The 23,263-nt window shown below is 37.9% G+C and overlaps 1 protein-coding gene across 1 annotated transcript; it reads right to left on the bottom strand.

Moving 5' to 3' along the window:
• Positions 1 to 6,814: 6,814 nt before the first annotated feature.
• ZNF572 (zinc finger protein 572) lies at positions 6,815 to 8,305 on the bottom strand. The gene has a single exon (XM_044684260.1). The coding sequence runs from the start codon at positions 8,303 to 8,305 to the stop codon at positions 6,815 to 6,817; it is 1,491 nt and encodes a 496-aa protein (XP_044540195.1).
• Between the last annotated feature and the right edge of the window lie 14,958 nt (positions 8,306 to 23,263).

The raw sequence follows: 23,263 nt of genomic DNA, 5'->3' as shown, positions 1-23,263 counted from the left end.
TGATAGTGAAAACAATTTTTGAGAGTTACAAATATCGTTTTTCCATATAGGAATATAAACAATTTGATGTTACTGAAGCCCTTAAAATTTTTTCCCCCTGTCTTTCTTGTCTATGTTTCTCTTGAATTTTGTATTTGGACATCAAATTTTCCATTTAGTTATGGTCTTTTCTTTACAAATACTTGGAAATCTTCCATTTTGTTAAATGCCCATACTTTCCCCTGGAAGTATATAGTGAGTTTTGGTGGGTAAGTGATCCTTGATTGTAGACCCAATTCTCTTGCCTTTCTGAATATCATATTCCAAGCCTTGCGGTCCTTTAGTGTGGAGGCTGCCAGATCCTGCATAATCCTGGTTGGTGCTCCTTGATATCTGAATTGTCTCTTTCTGGTTTCTTACAATATTTTCTCCTTAGCTTGGAAGCGCTTAAATTTGGCAGCTACATTCCTGGAGGTTTTCTTTTGAGGATTTAATGTAGAGGGCGATCTATGGACTCTTTCATTGTCTATTTTGCCCTCTTATTCAAGAATATCAGGGCAGTTTTCTTGGATAATTTCTTGTAGTATGATGTCAAGGTTTCTATTTATTTCTAGGTTTTCAGGTATATCTATGATTTTCAAATTGTCTCTCGTGGACCTGTTTTCCATATCAGTCACCTTCTAAATGAGATATTTCATGTTTCCTTCTATTTTCATTCTTTTGACTTTGCTTTATTAATTCTTACTGTCTTATGAGATCTTTAGCTTCTACTTGCCCAATCCTAGTCTTCAAAGACTGGTTTTCAGCTATGATCTTTTGACTTTCCTTTTTCAGTTTGTCCTATCCTGCTTTTCATGGCTTTCAGCAGGTCAGTTCTGGTCTCCAATTTGCTTATCATTTCATTTGTTTTCTGGGCTTCTTTTTCTAAGTGGGAGATTCTGTTTTTTAAACTGTTATTTTCTTTTTGAACTACTTCCCACTTTTCTTGCCAAGTGTCTTCTATCTTTCTTACTTGGTTCTTAAATTCAAATTTGAGTTCCTAAAGAGCTTGTGACCAATTTGCTTTTTTTTTTTTTTTTGGAAAGTTTAGATGTGTTTGTCACCCTCTGCTATCTACTCTGTTGTCTGCTATTTTTCTCCATAGAAATTATCCAGGGTCAAAGTCTTTTTATTATTATTTTTGGTAGTTATAGACTATAGTTCTGGGGTGTTGGTGGCCATTGCAATGTTAGTTTTTTCTTCCCTTCCTAGCCAGAAGTCTGAGTGAGGAGGGTAGGCAGGTCTCTGTGTATTGAGCTACGGAGCAGTTTTTGCCCTGAGGCTATTTTTCAGTCTCCAAGGCATCTGCGGTGGGCAGCCCTTCTCTGCCCTATCTCTGCCCTTTGCTCATCTGCTTTTGATTTTGGTCCTTTTGAGGTACTTCATATTGGTTGGTGGTGAGAAGAAGACCTTTAACTCTGCAGCCATCTTAGCCTGGAGGTCCCAAATTATTCTTAATATTAGCATTTTCCAACTTTTTAATCTTAAAGGCTTTATATCAGCCATATGTTAATCTTATGTTAGGTTATCAAATACTTAATCCATCATTAAAATGAGTGAGAGTGAATTCTCTATGGAGCTACTTGTTCAGATTTTCTCATGTTACTATCTGTTTCTGTCACCTTTTAATCAATAGTATCTGTCTAAAAGGAATATTTATTATTTTGCATTTATTATGAACTTAATAATCATCAATAAAAACTGAACATTGTAATTCCAAAATGTTCTTTAGGAAACAAGTGAAGACTGTACACAAAACAAAATTTTGTTACTATGTTTGTGCCTCCTTGGAATTATTTTTGTTTTCTTCCTTTAAAATTTTTTAATTTATTCTTTCTCTCCTTTTTGCATCTCTATCACTACCACTATTCTTTCCATTGTCTGCCCCAACCTGATCTCCACTAGGTAACTATTATAAACAAAGCACATGGCAAGTTTTGATCATTGATGAACTAGTAATGGCCCATGTAACATAACCTAGTTTTATTTTTTGGGAACATTTTATTGATATATTTTCTTTTTACATGGCCTAATTTTTCTCTTCTACTAACTACACACACACTCATAGCAAATGACTTAGTCTCCGTCTTTACTGAAATTAAAGTTATTAGGTATGAACTCTTTCTGCCTCCTCTTCCATTATTTTAAATTTTTCAGGAACAACACCCACTTTCTCCTTTATGCCTTTGCTCACAGAAGATATTATTCTTCTCACTGAAGTTATACTTCTTTTTGTATCCTTGTATCCAGGCTCTCAACTTCTTCCATGATCTAGTGCCATCAATCATCCTTTATTGTTTCTTCTTTTAATTTTTTGCTTTCCAAAGACTCCTTATTCTTCTGCAGACATATCCTGATTTTCCTAGTACTAAAGAAGTCTTCCTCTGATGCACTTGGCACATTCATCTACATCCCATCCTGTCTCCCATCTCCTTTTCACAGCTAACCTTCTGGGGAAAGCTGCCTCCACTCTCTGTCTCCTCTTTACTACTTTTTCTCTATTCAACTCTTTGCAATGGCCATTCTACTAAACGTTCACTCTTGAAAGTAACCAATAAATTTTCTCCCTAAATAAGTTTCTATTGATGTCTTTCATTTTTTAAATCACCTTAATTTTCCCCAATATTACTTTTCCCCTACATTCAGAACACAATTCCATGTAGCAAAGGATTTTTTTTAAGGAAAAAGTAGGAAGAGGTAAAAAAAAGTAAGCAAAACTAATTAATAGATTGAAAAATATAACAATATACATGATACATACCTATAAATCTCCTACTTCTGCAAAATAATGGAGGAGACATCTTCCCATATCTCTTCTTTGGATATTTCTTCACAACTCTTCTATGGGCCTTGGTTTTTGGTGGTTATTTTTTCTATTAACAATGTTGCCATCACTGACGTGGGCCCCAAGTTTCCTTTCTACTTTTATTTCATGACTCCCCTCTGCATTCTCTATGTTCTAGTCATATCAGACTATTTTTTAGTCCCTCACTTTGCATCCTACCTTTCTTCTGCCTCTGAACCTTTACCATTGTCTTCCTCACTTATAGGGTTTCCTGTTGAATTCCTTCCTATCCTTTAGGGTCTAACCCAGATGCATCTTATGCCCTCTAAAGAAGCAATTCCTGGAAGCTCATATACAGCACATCATAAAAACTTTAATGCAGCATTAAACACTGAATCAAGGCTTTTGCAAAGTCCTGTATAACTTTGAACTACAGTCTCCCTAACAACTCCATCTCTGACATCTCATACTATTTCTCTTTCCTATAGTTGGATTTTTGTACCCTTCCTTCAGCTTCAAGAGTTGCTCTGCCTGTCAGTTTTATCCTTGACAACTGAAAAGTCTTGGATCCTTTTTACTGGCAATTGCTAGCCTTGCTAAAGGGCAGCTAGGTGGTACACTAGATAGAGCACTGGGCCTGGAGTCAGACTCATCCTTTTGAGTTCAAATCTAGTCTCAGACACTTACCAGCTGTGCAACCTAAGCAAGTCACTTACTCCTGTTTAGCTTAGTTTCTTCATCTCAAAAATAAACTGGAGAAGGAAATAGCAAACCACTCCAGTATCTTAGACAAGAAAACCCCAAATGGGGTCAAGAAGAGTTAGACACAACTGAAAAAAACAAGAACTGAATAACAAAGTTTTACTAATAAATTTATCATGCTCAGAATGCTGTTTCTCAAATTCTCTTCATTGCAAATTTCTATCAATTGTTGAGCAAGCTAGAAGTTGAGTGGACTCCAGCTTGAGGACTGCCTCTCAGAACTATTCTCATTAGCCTGCTCTGGCTAATGAGTTGGACTTCCTGTCAACTTCCATCCAAATTGTCTTTTGAGCCAACGTAAGCCCCTAAGTGAGAGATTCTTATCAAAGTAAAATACCAGTAGGATTAAACTGGCAACAAGATAGCATGTCTATAAAAAGGGCTTAGAAAACAGAAGTGTATATACAAATTCAAGCACTTCAGCTTATAAAATGGAACAACAATCTAATGATTTAGGGCATGCAATCAGTTATTAATACTCCGACATCTGAGTTAACTTTATTAGAATGTATATATGAAATATCTTCCTTGATTTTTCTGACTTGTCACTTTATTTATGTGTATAAGAACATTATCCTCATAAGGGAGAATTAGAGAAATGTGAGTTTTAAAAATTAGATTAAGGATTTTGCATGTAAAATTGCCTTGATAATTGTGAAAAGGGAAATTATTTTTTCCATTTGAGCATCTATCTGATAATTTTCAGAGAAAGACAGATTTTAGGAAGACTCATTTTCAAAGGCAGGCTCTTGGATGAGCAATTGAAGTTCTCTGAAGTTTCAGGTGAATTATGTGTTAATTTTATATTCTTCCTATAGAACATCTTATAGACCAACATTTACTCTATTAATAAAATCGGAATTATAAGGCTTGAGCTGGAAGGCTGTACTTAATTTCATTGAGTTTATATTAAATCTTCCTAAGATGCTCTTGGAACCTGAGAAGCAAATGTTAGGAAGAGCCCCTTCAGTGATGTCCTAAGAAGGAGAAGGGAGTGCAATACAGACTGGACTTTTGAAGTAAAGAACTGAAAGAGGAATAATGTCAAGGTATTTGGAGATTTAGAGTAGAAAGGGAGCTCACAGAGAATCATTTCTATTTTCTTGAAAAATATGAAGTCTGATACCCTTTGCTGTGATGGTAGAAAGAGAAATGGAGAGAAGGGGACAACAGTGTAAAATGACATAGAAAATCAATTGGGAGGAGTAAAAGAATTATTTTGCTTCATTGAGGATCCAATTATGATGAAAAAAAAAAACCCTCACAGGCTTGTAATGAAGGAATCAGCATGGCTATATAATGGCTTCCAATATAAAATCAGAAAAGGTGGATGGTGGAAGTAATCTGAATTTGGAGTTTGGCAAAGCATGATGGATTCAAGAGCAGAAGACAGAGTAATGTCAAACTGCTTATGTATAGGGTTAAATGGGGAGAAAGTGAATCCAAAACAGGGTTGATATGAAAAGATACTGAAGAATAAAAGGATCAGAGGTCATCTAAAGTCAAATATTAGATTTAGGAGGGGTGGTCCAAAGGAAGAAGGTATGATAGCAGGTTATGGCTAAATAAAGGAATTTTAGAATTCTTAATCATAAAAGTGGAGGACTTTTGGGTGATAGTTATGATAAAGTGAAGGAATGGGAAATGAGGAGGTTGTTCAATTCCAACCATACTTTTCCATCCTCTGCAAAGCAGAAAATATACCAAAAAGACACAAGTCTTAAATATATTTGACTGGTTTTGCTGTGGTTTCAATATTTAACAACAAAAAATCAAAATGCAGTCACCATTCAGTGACAACTGCACCTTAGTGAGAGGGGAAGATTTAACAATTCTAATGCCACTCAGCTGCCCCTCTACTTCCCATGGGACAAATGCATTTCAGTGTGGCAGAAGGAGTGGTCATTCTGGGAATGCTGCAGTTCCCTTTTCTCCTACTGCATTCTAAACTTCTATCTTAATCCCTTTTAAATATATTTGAGAATCCTAAGATACAAGCTGAGGGCCCCTCACTTATATTTCTCTTTTCTTCGTTTACAACAGATGAGCAAGGATCTAGTGGGAGAAAATTACTCAATACATTCTACAAAGCCCTTATTTAGGATAAGGAGGGAATAGGAAAATGTTAGGTTCTCTCTCCTTTTCCCAAGGTCAAAGAAAAAAGCACTATTAAGAGCAGATCCAAGTAATACTTACTTCTATACTAATGGAATTCTGGGCATTTGATACTAAATCACTGAGCTAGCTAACAGAACATAGTTCCCAATTTCATTGAATCCCATATAGGCATAGAGATGTGAAAAGACTAGCTATTAGTCAGTTTACAGGAACACAGTTCAGGAGTTAGCTCCTAATCTTGCTTCTTTTATTGCAAGGATACTGGGAAATAGTGGCAAGGAAATCTCAATAGATTATAGGTTAATCCAATTGACTAAATAACCCCCTGGAACATCTGGTCTCAAAATCTGTTGTTCTCCTACACTATCTCCTACTGCTGCTCTGGACTGATCCAGCAGATAACAAAACCCTTAGTTCTAGATCTCCTAGATCTTAGCCTTATGGCAAGTTCTAAATCTCCTAGATCCTAGCCTTATGGCAAGTTTTTACTGGTCAAATATTTACTTGGTGCTCACTTTGTCATACTCCACAAGTTAATTTTCAAGGGACAAGATTACTCAGATTAAACCATTGTCTTATTTATTTTGCCTCAACACCTTCCTCCATAAAAAGTTGGGAAACTACACTGTCCTTCAGCAGAATTGTTTTTATCAACACGCTATCTGGGACAAATAATAGTTTACCTATACTTTAAATGGCAAGAGAAAATTAAAAACTTTAGCAGAAGCTCCAGCTTCTAGAACTCAGGTTTATTTTTTGTTAAAACTTATTCTTAGAATTAATCTGAACCATTCTTGTCTTACCTTATATGAAACATTGGGTTTTGGGGTTTTTTTTTTCCCCATCCTGGGTATTGTCTTTTTTACTGAGAAGAGCCATGATATCAGACCTTAGCCTGAGTCTTTGCATCCTCCAAGCAGAGTGACCTTTTGGGAATTTAGCTCTCTTTTCCAGAGGTGTTGATAAGCCAAAGAAATTCAACAGGAAACTCATTTTACAAGGCTTTAATTGTGATGTTTTAATAAAAGGAAAAGTTTACAAGAACTTCCTTTTTTTGAGGAAACAAATTTGGGAACTGGAAATGGGTAGATAAAGTCCATACCTACCCCCTGAAGAGCTTTTCTAGGTCCATTAATGAGTAAAATTTTCCTCAACTTCAGAGAATGTAGAGAGCTTTTCTCTTATGTGTGTTTTTTGATGCTGGCTGAGATAGGCACTTCGACTGAAAGATTTCTCGCAGTCAGTACATTTATAAGGTTTTTCTCCTACATGGGTCCTTCGGTGTCTGATAAGGTTAAAACTTTGACTGAAACTTTCCCCACAGTCAGGACATTTATATGGTTTCTCTCCTGTATGAGTTCTCTGGTGGATCACCAGTGTGGAGCTTTGACTGAAAGTTTTCCAACACTCAGGACATCTATAGGGTTTTTCTCCTGTATGTGTTCTCTGGTGTCTAATAAGGTGGGAACTAAGGTTGAAACTTTTCCCACACTCACAACATTTATATGGTTTCTCTCGTAGCTGAATTCTTTTATGTTCTACTGAGTTACAACTGTGATTCAAATTTACTCCAAATTCAAGACTCTCATAGGATTTCTCTCCCAAGTGGGTTTTTCGGTGTGTGATAAGATTTGAGCTACGGCTAAAGTTTTTCCCACATTCTGGACATTTATATGGTTTTTCTCCTGTGTGAATTCTTTGATGCTTTATGAGGATAGAGTTGCAACCAAAGCTTTTCCCACATTCAAGACATTTGTAGGGTTTCTCACCAGTATGAATGCGCTGATGGCGAATAAGACTAGAACTCTGACTAAATTTTTTCCCACAATCAAGACATTTATAGGGTTTTTCTCCTGTATGGGTCCTTTGATGCTCAATTAAAACATAGCTGTGACTGAAGCATTTCCCACATACAGGACATTCATAAGGTTTCTCTCCTGTATGAGATCTGTGATGCTGAATGAGATGAGAGCTGCTACTAAAACTCTTCCCACATTCCGGACACTTGTAGGGCTTTTCTCCTGTGTGTGTTCTCTCATGGATAATAAGGTGTGAAGTATTGCTAAAGCTTTTCCCACACTCATTACATTGATAGGGCTTCTCTCCTGTGTGAGTTCTCTGATGCTGAATCAAATGAGAGCTGTTACCAAAGCATTTCTCACACTCTGAACATTTATAAGGCTTTTCTCCTGTATGAGTCCTTTGATGAATTCGAAGATGAGAGCTGTTATTGAAGCTCTTCTGACATTCAAGACATTTATGGGATTTGTCTCTTTTGGGTAGTGTCTGATGGATAGTAATGTCAGTGTTTTTTCTGGGGTCCCATTCCCAGGAAATAGATTTACTCTGTTCTTTTCCTGTAGTTTTCTCCCATTGAGTTTCTGTCTTGTAATTATCTTCCTGAGAATTTTTCCACTCAAGACTCCAGAACCTGACACCTTTGTTCCAACTTAATGGAATTCCTTTAGTATCATCATGCTCAGTGTTTGAGAGAACATTTTTCTCAGACCATTCTGATGGGATTTCTTTAGGTTCCTTATCCTTAGGGTATTTCTGGATGAGTGTTTTCAAATTGTTCTTACTTTCTGAAAGAATTGAAAATATAAAGAGAATCTCTGTCATGGGAATAAACACAATAAGCATCAGTTAAGCACCTGCTGACTGCAGAGCACTGTGCCAAGTATCATTGGGGGGGTGGAAAGAAGTAGGGAGGCATTAATAGTCAGAGGGATCAGAAAAGGCTATGTGCAGAAAGTGGTGCTTGAGCTGATTCTTGAAGGAAATGTGAGCCATTGCAATTAATCTAGTAAATTACAACTGAGGAGGCACCATGGCATAGTAAAGAGGGCAGCCCTGGAATCAAGAAAACCTGGGTATAATTCTTGCCTTTGATATGCTAGCTATACGATATGGGCACATCACTTGATCTTTCCATACTCCAGGCAACTAAGATAAAAATGACAAAAGAGCTGCAAGACTTCCATGATGATATTCTCCAAGTTGAAGAAATCAAAGGTCTGGACAAAAAAAAAATGCAACAGCCACTGCTGGTTCTGTCAGTTTTTTAAAACCAGTCATCCCAAAGCACATATGAGGAGCAACATCTATCTGCAACAACAGGGCTATGAACCCATAGCCATTTCTACCATAGTCATGCAATCTAATTAATCATTTTAGCAAGATTCAAAATGAGGAATTTTGTTCAGAGGACTGAGACCATCTTCTATTTCCCTCACCTGTATAATAGCTTCTTAAAATTTCTTTCTCCTTGGAGCCCTCAAGATTTGGTACCAAGAACTCTTCCCCTTGTTCCATCAGAGAGATCACCAGTTGAGAGATTTGAAATCCTGTGAAAGGAGACAGGGAACATCTGCAGAAAATTATGCAAGTTTATCCCTGTAGCTTCCCTTCTTCAAAACTAAGTGCTTTTTCAAATATTTAAAAATATATTGTGCCCTATACTGAAATTATGAAATACTTCCTCTGCTCTCAGAAAAAAATCTTAATCTTTCTAAAAATGGTTATTTAGATCCTGATTTTTTTAAATGAATTTACATTACATGAAATGTTCTAGCCTTTTATAAATGTACCTGGGTTTAGGGACAAAGGAGGCAGGGAGGATATTTTAGTAATTGTACTTCATAGTTCTAGAAATTGGAGGATTATTAGAAAGCAGGCAAATTTCACGTTACAACAAAATCTACTTCTCTAGAAAAAAAGCCTAATCTCTATTTCAGATGTTTTTAAAAGAAATGGAAACATCTATAATGTACCTACTAAGTTTTCTGTTCACTAAACATTCCCAATTCCTTTCTTGTCCCCTCAACAAAGTGGTCATCTATTCAGGATGCTCCCGTTTATCAGTGGCCTTCCTAAGACATGGTACCTAGAACTAGACACAGATATGATCTGTCTTGTGAAGTAAAGTTGGATTACCACCTCCTGTCCAGGTTGTTAATGTTTCTTTCATGCAGCCTAATATTATATTAGCTTTTTTGGCTGCCATGTATCCCTCTTGCCTGATTTTGATCTTGTAATCCACTAAAACCCCATTTTTTCACGTGAACTTTTTTATTATATAGTTCTGTACTTAAGAAAGTGAATTTTTTTGTACTTGTGTAGGCCTTTACATTTATTTCTATTAAACTAAGGCCATTATTTTAGTGTCAAGATGTTTTTGGATTAGAGCAAGTTCTCTCGTTTCCTCTCTGTGATCTAAATGTGTATTATTATCATATTCCACCAGAGATCTACTACAATATCTCAACATGGCACATAAAATGCCCCCAGATTCTCAAAGGCCAGGCCAACACTGCATAAGATCTGGAAGGTTTTAGGATGGAAAGGACTTCACAGTGGGCCAAAGGACTAACTGTACATTTATTTATCTTCCAGATAACCAACTTCCATTACTAAAAGGCTGTCTAAAAGGTGATTTTGGTTTTTTTTTAGCCACTTCAAGTCCTTAAACTCCCCAAATTGCTTAGAGTGCTGATCTATGTTATTGGAGGGAATATATGCAGACCCATGAAATCTGATATCCTTAAAATATGCAAAAACCGCTCCATTAAAATGGAAAAATATTAACTACTATGTGAGTTATATAGTTTTAGCAAAGCAATATGCTTTGCTAAAAAAAAGCAGTTTTAGCAAAGCAATATGCAAATAAAACTAGTAATAATAATAGCAAGAGTCCTATAGGGTAGTTAGGATGTTATCATCCCATCCCCATTTTACAGATGGTAATAAACATAGGCTGGAAGAGGTTTAGTAACTTGCCCAGGTTACAGCTAGTATATCTCTGAAGAAGTATTCAAAGTCAGGTCTTTCTGACTTCAAGAATTACACCATCCAGCTGCCCTGAACTATCCTTTTGTGAACTGTTAAATGGGAAGCTAATAAGCACAACACTTTCTGCACTGATTAATTTATTCTATAAACGTTTGTTTAGCACCTAGCCATGTAAGGTGAAAATATAGGCAATCAAAACTTTGAGCAAGTCGCTTCAGCTTAGGAGCCCTTAGTTTCTTCTTCAGTAAGATTAGGGTTTGGCCGAGATGGTCCTAGTTTATACATTTATGGCTAGTTGGGTTGAGTTAGTTAGAGTGGGAAATGGCTTTAGAGATGACTTGATCCTTTTTAGTTCTAAAATTATAGGATTCTAGATCTAAATCTGACAGGGTTCCTACCCTCAAGATAACTGAATTATATACTTGGTTTGGCAAGGAACTCTAAAGGTCATTTAGGCTAACAGCCTCAGCCTACCGCCCCGGAAACTAGGCGACTTGCTCGGGGTGTTTCCTAACAGGAAATGATTGGGCCACACGGTTTAAAAGTCACAATCACAAGGGCTTTCCACATCCATGTACAGTATTAAAGTAATCTAAAGGCTGATTTCCCTGGCTTCGCTGCTGGGAGCCGTATGTGGCAGCATTCATATAGACAGGATGATCTCTCTGGTAGTGTGGGCCCGAAGATGCAGCTCTGGAGAATAAAACGAGCACCACCCCAAGCGCGACAGAGCTGCCAGGCGAGTCCCCTTCACAAGCTCGCAATCCTATCCAATAGCTAACACTTATAAAGCACCTCCTGCGGCTGGGCCGGCGCAGGCAAAGACAAAAAATAAGCCACGACAGCACGCCTGCCCTCAGGGTCACCCCAAGACGCCAGGCAGACCCAGGCCCCTCCCCGGAGGTCATCTCCCGCGGCCATCCCTTTCCCCTACCCGGACACTCACTGCTCCGGGGGCAGCGCCCTGGGCTCTGTGTTGCCTCGCCAGGTGCGCGGACATCACGGGAGTAAAGGGGCATTGAGGAAAAAGCAAGCCCACTACCCAAGAGACCCCAAAACGGGAAGCCGCGCGGGGAAAGGTAAGGACCAGGAACTGGAAATGACTATTCGGTCCCGCCTTCCCCCTTGGCGTAACTTTAACTGAGCCTCTCTAGGAGGCTGGGATGGTTCAAGTCTCGGTAGCCTTCACCCCTCCTCCGCAGCTGGGTTAAGACCCCGACCTTCAGTCTTCATCTCCCGGGGCTTCTGTTCTCCGCGGAACCTAAGCCGCCAGCTGTCAGAGCATCTGTAGAAGTAGAACCGAACCAGACCAAACCTCTCAGGCACAGGGGAGTAAACTGAGGCCCAGGAAAGTTAAGTGACTTGCCCAGGTTCACAAGAATAATAAGCTCAAGTGTGATTACTGAATAGTAACTGAAAGTGCTTCCTAAGTGCCAAGGACTATGCCCGAGGACTGAGGACATAAAGAGGCAGAAACGCAGTCCCTGCCCTTCCAGAGTTCACACTCTATAAAAAGGAGAAACCACTGTAGATACAAGACACACTGTAAAAGGAAGATCACCCCAGAGCGGGGTACAGAGAAAGGCATACTGCAGAGAGGAAGATTAGGTTGTTTTTTTTTAAGGTACATTTATTTTATTTTATTTTTATATTTTTTAAAGATTTAAATATTTTATTTTTTAAGAAAAAATTTCCATGGTTACATTATTCATTTTTTCACTTTCCCCTTCACCCCCCCTTCACCCCCTCCCCCATATCCAACGCACATTTCCACTGGTTTGTTTTTTTTTTTGTTTTGTTTTGTTTTTTTTTAGACCCTTGTACTTCGGTGTATTGTCTCATAGGTGGAAGATTGGTAAGGGTGGGCAATGGGGGTCAAGTGACTTGCCCAGGGTCACACAGCTGGGAAGTGGCTGAGGCTGGGTTTGAACCTAGGACCTCCCATCTCTAGGCCTGACTCTCACTCCACTGAGCTACCCAGCTGCCCCCTCCACTGGTTTTAACCTATGTGATCAGTCAAGACTTATTTCCATATTATTGATAGTTGCATTGGTGTGGTCTTTTCGAGTCTACATCCCCAACCATGTCCGCATCAACCCATGTGTTCAAGCAGTTGTTTTTCTTCTGTTTTTCCACTCCTGCAGTTCTTCCTCTGAATGTGGGTAGTGTTCTTTTCCATAAATCCCTCAGAATTGTCCTGGGTCATTGCATTGCTGCTAGTACAGAAGTCCATTACATTTGATTTTACCACAGTGTATCAATCTCTGTGCACAATGTTCTTCTGCCTCTGCTCCTTTCACTCTGCATCAATTCCCGGGGGTCTTTCCAGTTCACATGGAATTCCTCCAGTTTATTATTCCTTTGAGCACAATAGTAGTCCATCACCAGCATATACCACAATTTGTTCAGCCATTCCCCAATTGAAGGGCATATCCTCGTTTTCCAGTTTTTTGCCACCACAAAAGGTGCAGCTATAAATATTTTTGTACAAGTCTGTTTATCTATGATCTCTTTGGGGTACAAACTCAACAATGCTATGGCTGGATCAAAGGGCAGACAGTCTTTTAGAGCTCTTTGGGCATAGTTCCAAATTGTCATCCAGAATGGTTGGATCAGTTCACAACTTGACCAGCAATTCATTAATGTCCCAATTTTGCCACGTCCCCTCCAACATTCATTACTCTCCCCTGCTATCATTTTAGCCAATCTGCTAGGTATGAGGTGATACCTCAGAGTTGTTTTGATTTGCATTTCTCTAATTATTAGAGATTTGGAATACTTTCTCTTGTACTTATTGATAGTTTTGATTTCTTTATCTGAAAATTGCCTATTCATGTCCCTTGCCCATTTATCAGTTGAGGAAAGGCTTGATTTTTTAAACAATTGATTTAGCTCCTTGTATATTTAAGTAATTAGACCTTTGTCAGAGTTTTTTGTTATAAAGACTTTTTCCCAGTTTGTTATTTCCCTTCTGATTTTGGTTGCATTGTTTTTGTTTGTACAAAACCTTTTTAATTTAATATAATCAAAATTATTTATTTCATATTTTGTAATTTTTTCTAACTCTTGCTTGGTTTTACATTTTTCTCTTTCCCATAAATCTGACAAGTATACTATTCTGTGTTCACTTAATTTACGTATAGTTTCCTCCTTTATATTCAAGTCTTTTACCCATTCTGAATTTATCTTGGTGTAGGGTGTGAGATGTTGATCTAGACCTAATCTCTCTCATATTGTTTTCTAATTTTCCTAACAGTTTTTGTCAAATAGTGGATTTTTGTCCCAAAAGTTGGGCTCTTTGGGTTTATCATACATTGTCTTGCTGACATCACTTACCCAAAGTCTATTCCACTGATCCTCCCTTCCGTCTCTTAGCCAGTACCATATTGTTTTGATGACTGCTGCTTTATAGTATAATTTAATATCTGGTACTGCTAGGCCACCTTCCTTCATGCTTTTTTCCATTATTTCCCTTGATATTCTTGATCTTTTGTTATTCCAAATGAACTTTGTTATAGTTTTTTCTAATTCAGTAAAAAAGCAGCTTTTTGGTAGTTGGATAGGTATCACTATATTACTTTATATATATTTACTAGCAATTCATAACAACACTCTAACAACTTGCTATATCAGTTATACAGGTAAAATCATGGAAAGCTTATTTCCATGTTAGCCATATATATTTTCTAATTAAAATTTTATATTTTTAAAATATTTGTCCATGTTTACATGCTTTGTTTTCATTCCCTCCCCTCATATTTTTTAAAGCACAAAAATATATAGTGAAAATTATACTTCAATTTTTGCTCAGGGTTTCTGAGTTCTCTCTCTGGAGATAGATGGCATTTTTTATCATCAGTCCTTTGGAATCGTCTTGGATCATTGTCTTGATGAGAGTAGTAAAGTCTTTCACAGTTGCTGTCACTGTGCACAGTGATCTTATTCTGTTCACTTCATTCTGCATGAATTCATACAGGTCTTGTCATGTTTTGCTGAAACCACCTCCCTCTTCATTTCTTATAACATCATAGTACTCCATCACAATCAGATACCACAACTTGGTCAGCCATTCCTCAGTTGATGAGTATCCTCTGATTTCTATTTCTTTACCACCACACAAAGAGCTGCTATAAATATTTTTGTAGAAATCGGTCCCTTTCCTTTTTCTTTGATCTCTTTGGTATTCAGACTAGTAGATATATTGCTGGGCCAAAGGGTAAACATAATTGTGGCTGGTCAGCTTCTAAGGTATTATTCAAACTCAGTTCTTTCTAAAGCCAAGTCCCATACCCTATTATTGCACCATCTTCCTGCCTACTCTTCAATACCCTCAGTACCATCCCTACCTTTCTGAAGCCGACCACGGACTTCACGAAGATTCCTAGTGGGTAGGACACTCAGAAAGGGGAACCAGTGTAAGAAGGAGATTTTAGGTATTATATAGCTATATATTTAAGGTGTGGCCACCAGGAATCTATAATTCAGATTGATTCCATAATTAAAACAGACACAAGTCAGGATCGGGTTTAAATTAGTTTATTTACAATTAGGAAGGGTCGGTTTTAAAGTAGTTTATTTACAATTAGGAAGGGTAGAAGGTAGGAAATAGAGAGGAGAGGCTAGTCCGGGCCTGCAGAGGCCCAGACAGAGAGAGAGGATTAAAAGGCTAATTAAACTAGATTACACACTACAGGGCCTTAGCAATCAGAGAGGCAAGAAGCCTACTTAAGGCAGAGAGTCTGGAAAACGCCAAGTTAGGCCAAGAAAGTCAGCCTAACTTACCCACGTGACCATTCAGAGTGGAAGCAGCCTGAGGACTCAGCCGAGATCCTTCAGCACCAAGTTCAAAGTGGGAACTGCCTCAACAGGAAGTTACCATCATACTTGAAGAGAAAGTGTCTCTCGGCACTTCCTGGACCCACCTCTAATTCAAGTGGACAAATGGCAGCCTTTACACTGATTTGGACTGCCCAAAGGGCAGTCCCTAGTTTTTGATTTGTTACTTATTGTCACGTGTGGGTCACTCATCTCCCCTCCTCACTCAGGGAGGTGGGGATGACATCCTCTCTGGTAGCTAGAGTATTAACTATGAATGGGCTTAAGCTAATTCTATTCACACACCCGGGACTGAGAGAAAATGGGTTATGGGTAAAGGACTAAAGGAAAGAGAACATAAGGCAAGAATAAAGATGCACAGACACAGAAAGTTCTGGCATAAGGTAGTCAGCGAGTAAGCTCTGGTGGTCAAGAGCTTCACCCTTAGCTGCTTTTATTGGGGTTACAACAGTATAGGGGGAAGGGAAAAGCCGAGTGGTCTGATACATTAACATTGTGAGGTAATCATCAGGAGATACAAACTGGTGGATTCTAAGACAATGGGGAGAGCTAATGCCCAGATCAGGGCTTATTGTGGTCTAAGGCATCTACTACAGTTATTTGATACATGTGTTAATTGATTATTTTAGGTAAATTAAGGAGACTGAGATAACTGACCAGTCTTCTGGCCTGTAGCCTTAGGGAAGGGCTAGGAATTTGGCCAGGTTGAGGTTGAATTTAACTCAAGGTTACAGAAATCAATCATAAGCAATACAAGGGAGGGTGGCATTCTTTTTGTCTCCAAATAAAAACCCAAATAAACTAAAGTGAAAAATTGTTGGACTCAGAATGCAGATCAAAGCATACACTTTTTCACTTTAGTTTATTTGGGTTTTTATTTGGAGATTTTGGTTTTATATGATTATTCTTACATAAAAATGAACAATATGGAAACATGTTTTGCATGATAATAAGGTATAACCCAGATTGAATTGCTTTTGAGCTTCAGGAATGGGGAAGGAAAGGAAGGAAAGAGACACTTTGTATCATATAATTTTGGAAAACTTATATTGAAATTTGTTATTACATGTAATTGGTGAAAGAAAATATCTTTACAATAGAATGTGAGTTCTGCAGTAACCCTTCTGGGATCTCTCTTTTCATTCACATTGGCAAGTTGAGTCTCCGTATGGACAGCTGCTATTACTCTCAGCTTTCTAGGAGTAGCACTGGGTTTGACTATGGCTCCTGCAGAGGCAACTAGGTGGCTCAGTGGATAGAGTGCTGGGCTTGGAATCAGGGAGACTGGCTGCAGACTCTCACCAGCTGTGTGACCCTGGGCAAGTCATTTAACCCTGTTTGCCTCAAAAATGAGCTAGAGAAAGAAATGGCAGACCACACCAGTATCTTTGCCAAGAAAGCCTCAAATGGAGTCACAAAGAGTCAGATAGGACTGAACAACAGTATCTTTCTTTTTTGCCTCTTAGGACCTTAGACCTTGTTGAAATCTAAATAGGACTCACTCCTAAAGTTCTGTTTAGACTAGATTTTCCCATTTTGACATTTGTATCCCCAGTAACTTGCACAGAATCTGGCAAAAAGTCCAAGCGTAATAGATACTTGATTGATATAGCATGCCCAAAAGAATAATGGTGTTGAGAATGAGCTTTCTGCAGAGCCTCACAGCTCCAGACCATAGAAAACACGACATCCTGAGGCAGCTATTTGTCAACCTAATAACAGTTATAAGTGAAAAGTGAATCAAAACTTCCTAAGATTTATCAAACTGGATGATCACTTTCTACTTTTCCTTATACATGAGCATAAATTGTATTGAAAGAAGGAACCTAGAGATCATTGCCAAGGATTAAAACATTTTGAGGGGGCAGCTGGGTAGCTCAGTGGAGTGAGAGTCAGACCTAGAGACAGGAGCTCCTGGGTTCAAACCCGGCCTCAGCCACTTCCCAGCTGTGTGACCCTGGGCAAGTCACTTGACCCCCATTGCCCACCCTTACCAATCTTCCACCTATGAGACAATAAATACACCAAAGTACAAGGGTTTAAAAAAAAAAACAAACGTATTGAGCAATAAACCGAAGACCTGTGCTTTGTTTGGTATATTCTCATCTGTATAACTTTTCTCATTTCTGTTGTCTATCAGCTTGGATAAATGGTTTTATTTACTATTTGTTCTGTGAAGTCTTTGTATAATTGGTAATTTGTGGGAAAGGAGTCAAGTCACTTTTATATAGTGTAAAGAAAAATATTGAGAACAAACTTCTGAATAAAACAGAACTTATTTTAAATGCACGTTTTATATAAATCTGGGGTCTGTGGGCATCTCTAGTATAGCCTGAGACCCTGAGTTTTGATACAGCTTACACACACACACACACACACACACATAATACACAAATTCAATTTAGATGATTCTTTCTGGGCAAAAAGGATTTTTTTTTCCTTTGAAGGTATGATAACCTTTTAGCAAGATTGTCAGGTAGGTGGGGTTTTTTATTATAAAGGTGAGGTCTTCCCCTGAAGACCAGACACCTTCTTGACAAGGTCTGAGTTTTTTCTTGACAAGAAGGTCAGATCTTGTCATATCTCATACCCTCCATTCCATATGTGGTAATAATGAGGATAGCAAAGATGACTCTGTAGCTTCAGAGTAAAATGAGATAACAACCTCAGAAACTCTCAGATATGTTCCAAGACACTAAAGGCATTCACAAACTTCCCTTGGCAAAGATATCTATAGTGGATTCTATTATTAATTTTAAGCATACAATAATTATTGATTACTGATTCTTATACAGTCATCTAGTTAATTAATAAGTGGAATTATTCCTCATTACTGAATCCATTATGATTAAAATTTATCATTAAAATACTGATTATCTAATAGGATTACATGTGGAGAATATTCAGTGATATAGTGGCATAAAACAATGAATATAAATGGAAGTTGTTTGTGTTAAGAGAGTTTTTATTAATTTCTTCCTTTTCTATATTTAAGAGGAAAAAGAGTAATAATATTTTTCAGGTAGGGACCCCTCGCTTGTCAGTTAGTGACAGTTAAAAAGGTTTTTTGTCTCTGGGTCTCCTGGGGAGAAGGTGTGCTGCTAGCACTCTCTCTGGTTGGAGAGAAAGAGCAGAATTTAGGCCTTAATAGCCTTATTGATTATTAATAACTTGGGTAGATAAGGTAGATAGATAGTGGTTATATTTAAGATAGTGAGAGAGGAGAGTAGGCAAGGGCTTCAGGATAGGAGAAGATACTGCTGTCTGAGGTAGATAGAATAAGGGTTTTTTAGAGAAAGTTAGTTAGGATTGGGATGTAGGGTATAGTTACAAGCTATTATAAGATTACTTTCACTTACCTCTTTCCTATTTCTTATCCGTATTTCCTAACAATAAACTAAGTGTTTTTGCATTTAATAAACTGCACATTGGCTTTTGTTCAAACTCCTATCCCCAAAAATTTAACCCTTCACACTTGATTAGATTATATTTTACAGTAGCTTATGGTATTCCTTCCCCATAATGGATAGAAATCAGGAATATATAATGCAATATATAATACAGCTTGAACCTAAAAATTATTTTATCTAGATTAATGATATTTAGAGGAAGGGTAGATATCTTTTATGCTTCCTGGTAGACCCCCCCTCTCTGAGAAGAGCAAAGTGGACCACCTTGTGACCACAATCTCCTGTTCTTTGCCTGGCAGTAATCAAAGTATTTCTTGGAAAAAGGTGGGTGAAGGAAGTTGTAGGAGATATCTCTCCATGCCTCCTATGGAGCCACATCTAGATAGACCCATATGGGCACACATAACCTACATGGACAACAAACACACTCTACACTGACTTGACCACTTGTAGTGTAAAAAGAAAATTGATAAAATGTGTAGGAGACAAAATTCAAGAGAATTAAACCACTGACCTGAGATATCTATGTAAAAATGAATTTAGTGTGAATAACAAGCAAAATCAATCAATGTTTATTAAGTGCCTAATATAGAAAAGTCACTGAGCTAAGTGCTAGAGATAAAAAAAAAAAAGACCAAAGCATAGTCCCTGCCCCTAAGGAGCTTACAATCTAATAGAGGAAGGGCAGCTGAATAGAAAGCCAGCCCTGGAGATGAGAGATCCCATGTTCAAATATGGCTTCAGACACTTGCTAGTTGTGTAACTCTGGGCAAATCACTTAATCCACATTGCCAAACCTTCACCACTCTTTTGCCTTGGAACCAATTCTTAGTACTGATTCTAAAAAAGAAGGTAAAGGTTTAAAAAAAAAAATCTAATGGCAGAGACAACATGCAAATAAATTCATACAAAGAAAGCTATATACAGGATAAATAGGAACTATTTACTAAAGGGAAGACACTAGTGTTGTAGGGAAAAACACTCCAAAGGTGGTCCCAGGTTCTCTGTTGCAGCCATGTGTGGGAGGCATGGCGATTGGATCTGAGGGCCATTGTAGCCTTGGAAAGAGAGAGTTTACCTGCTAGGGAGACTAGCAGCTAGAGAGAAAAAGTGAGATAAGGAGGACAGGAAAGATTGTGACCAGCATGCCTGAATGGACCGAGCAGAAGAATCACGGCACCATGACTGGGGGCTGTGATCTTCGTTTCTTATGACAAAGAGAAAGACTTTTATAGTGAGTAAACCATTAAGCATTTCAACATTCTTCAGGAATGTTACTTTCCTACAGGATAATGTTTATGAAAATGACTTCACACAAGAACTTTACCAGGGTTGCTATAATAGACATAAGCAAGTTGAGAAACAGTGATTTGTAAGAAATTAAATTTAGGGTTTGACTAAATATGAGAATTCTAAAATAATAGTGTGGTCACTGATTTAAAATATTATAGCTCAAGTCAAAATGACCTTTAGTAGCTTTTATTTACAAAGAGGTGGAAAGAGTGAAAGTAGAGGAATGTAAGAAGAGGGTAGAGAAAATGTCTAGCCTATCACACTAAATGTTGCTCCAGTGTCCAACTCAGCCCTGGCAGGGCTCAGTAACCCTCAGTCAGAGGACCTGGTGATGTCTTATTCCACCAAAGCAGCCTTCTCCAGGAAAGGAAAGCCTCTCTGGAACTAATATCTCTAGAAGCCAGGAAAGGAAGGCCAGCTACTCACTCACCCAAGACGAAGTCCAAAGGAGAAGATCCAAGAAGCAGTCCTCCAAGAAGCAGTCCAAGAACCAAAGTCAAGGTCCAAGCCGAAGGTCAAGTCCAAAGCCACCTCCAAAAGCCAAGTCACCAGAAGAAACTCCCTGGACAGGAAGTTCAGGATCTTTTATAGTCCTTTTCCCACATCCCTTCCTGTCCCTTCCTCCACTTTGCAAGAACCAATTACAGTCTAATGATGACTTTTGGCTGAGAGCTACAGAGCCTTTGTATGAGAGATTGGGGCCTGTCAGCAATCTCAGGCAAGTGTGGCTGCTTTCCTCAGTGGGCCTCACAGTTCTCGCCCCAAGAATGGAAGGCCCAAAACTTTGTTCTTGTCCAGAGGTATGAAAGTCTTTATTTGAAGCAATGAGCCCTCAACTAGGAGTAGCCCAAGGGATGGATCAAGGTTTGCATATTTATTGAATAGCTCAGCCCTGAGCTTTCTGGGGTGTTCCAAGCAGAAAACTCCAGTGGAGGAGAAGTCTTACTATCTCCCTGGAATGTCCTTATCTCAGTGTGAAAAGTAGGGAGGGTACATTACAGTATAAGACCAGTATAACAGACATAAATACAGAATATTAGAGTATAAGTGATTAATAATACACGGAATAGAATTGTACAAGACTGTTATAACTGATTGATAATATACAACAGTTAAATGCTAAGTAATACAAGTTTTGCAATCTATGCTTATCTAGTGCTACCTGATAAAAATAGAAGGCTTGAGAGCATAGGGGTTCTACTTCTATCACTGCCCACCTCCATCACTAGAATTAAGGAAGTTTATAATTAAAGTAAGCCAAACTTAAGTTTGGACTTAAAGGAAGCCAGGGAAGGCTGTGGTAGAGAAGAGAGAAAATGATATTATTGAAATATGGTGCTGAAAGTGTATGCCTTAGTAAACAAACTAAGATATATGAATAGGAGTGGAGAATGAAAGAAAAATGAGAGTATATATTATGAAGATAACCTTATGTGAGGAAATCCAGGAACCAGAGAAAAAAGCATGATAGATATCCTTTTCCCTCATCAGAATGTAAGCTTCTTGAGGACAGGGGCTATCTTTTTTTTAAATTATATTTGTATCACTGTACTTAGCACAGTGCCTGCACATATAAATACTTAATAAATGCTAGGGTTCCTTCCTTCTTTCCTTCTTTTTTTTCCTTCCTTCCTTGATTCCTTCCTCCCTCCTGCTCTTCCTTCCTTTCTCAAGTCTTCTACCCCTCTCTCCCTCTTTCTTACCATAAAAGGGATTTTTCTTCTGCTCAAATATAAGTAACTTAACTCAAGGGAAGGAATGACAATGACTTGACTAAGATTTATTTTTTAATCTATGATCTTTCTGTTCTCTGCCCTTGCTCTTGACTAGGTATTTCCAATTAATTAATTAATTAATTAGATTGGAATATTTTTCCATGATTACATTATTCATGTCCTTTCTCTCCTCTTTTCCCTCCCTCCTCCCATAGCCAAAAAACAATTTCACTAGGTTTTACATGTGTCATTGATCAAAAACTATTTCCATATTATTAATATTTTCAGTAGTGATAATATAGAGTCTACATTCCCAATCATATCCCCATCAACCCATGTGATCAAGCAGTTGTTTTTTTTCTGCATTTCTCCTCTCACCGTTCTTTTTCTGAATGTGGATAATGTTCTTTCTCATAAATCCCTGAGAATTGTCCTGAATCATTGCATTGCTGCTAGTAGAGAAGTTCATTACATTCAATTGTACCACAGAGTATAATGTTCTCCTGGTTTTGCTCCTTTCGCTCTGCATCAATTCCTGGAGGTCTTTCCAGTTCACATAGAACTCCTTCAGTTCATTATTCCTTTCAACACAATAGTATTCCATCACCAACAGATACCACAATTTGTTCAGCCATTTTCCAATCGATGGACACCACTTCATTTTCCAATTTTTTGCCACCACAAAGAGCATGGCTATAAATATTTTTGTACAAGCATTTTTTTCTTATTATCTCTTTTGGGGTACAAACCCAGCAGTGGTATGGCTGGATCAGAGGGCAGGCATTCTTTTAAAGCCTTTTGGACATAGTTCCAAATTGCCTTCCAGAATGATTGGATCAATTCACAACTTCACCAGCAATGCATTAATGTCCCATTTTGCCACATCCACTCCAACATTTATTACTTTCCTTTGTTGTCATGTTAGCCAATCTGCTAGGTGTGAGGTGGTACCTCAGAGTTGTTTTGATTTGCATTTCTCTAATTATGAGAGATTTAGAACACTTTTTCATGTGCTTATTGATAGTTTTGATTTCTTTGTCTGAAAACTACCTATTCGTATCCCTTGCTCATTTATCAACGGGGGAATGGTTTGATTTTTTTGTACAATTGATTTAGCTCCTTATAAATTTGAGAAATTAGACTTTTGTCAGAGGTTTTTGTTATAAAGATTTTTTCCCAATTTGTTGCTTCCCTTGTAATTTTGGTTGTGTTGGTTTTGTTTGTACAAACCCTTTTTAATTTAATGTGATCAAAATTATTCATTTTACATTTTGTAATATTCTCTATCTCTTGCTTGGCCTTAAATTCTTATCTTTCCCATAGATCTGACAGGTATACTATTCTATGCTCACTTAATTTACTTATAGTCTCCTTCTTTATATATAAGACATTTACCCATTCTGAATTTATCTTGGTAAAGGGTGTGAGATGTTGATCTAAACCTAATTTTTCCCATACTGTTTTCCAGTTTTCCCAGAAGTTTTTGTTGACTAGATATTTTAAGAAACAGAAAATAGGTAGCTTACCTTCCCTTG

This window comes from Gracilinanus agilis, chromosome 1 (assembly GCF_016433145.1).
Source record: "Gracilinanus agilis isolate LMUSP501 chromosome 1, AgileGrace, whole genome shotgun sequence".
Classification (NCBI taxonomy): domain Eukaryota; kingdom Metazoa; phylum Chordata; class Mammalia; order Didelphimorphia; family Didelphidae; genus Gracilinanus; species Gracilinanus agilis.
Note: the sequence above shows the minus strand (reverse complement) of the source record. Positions and strands in the feature narration are given on the sequence as shown.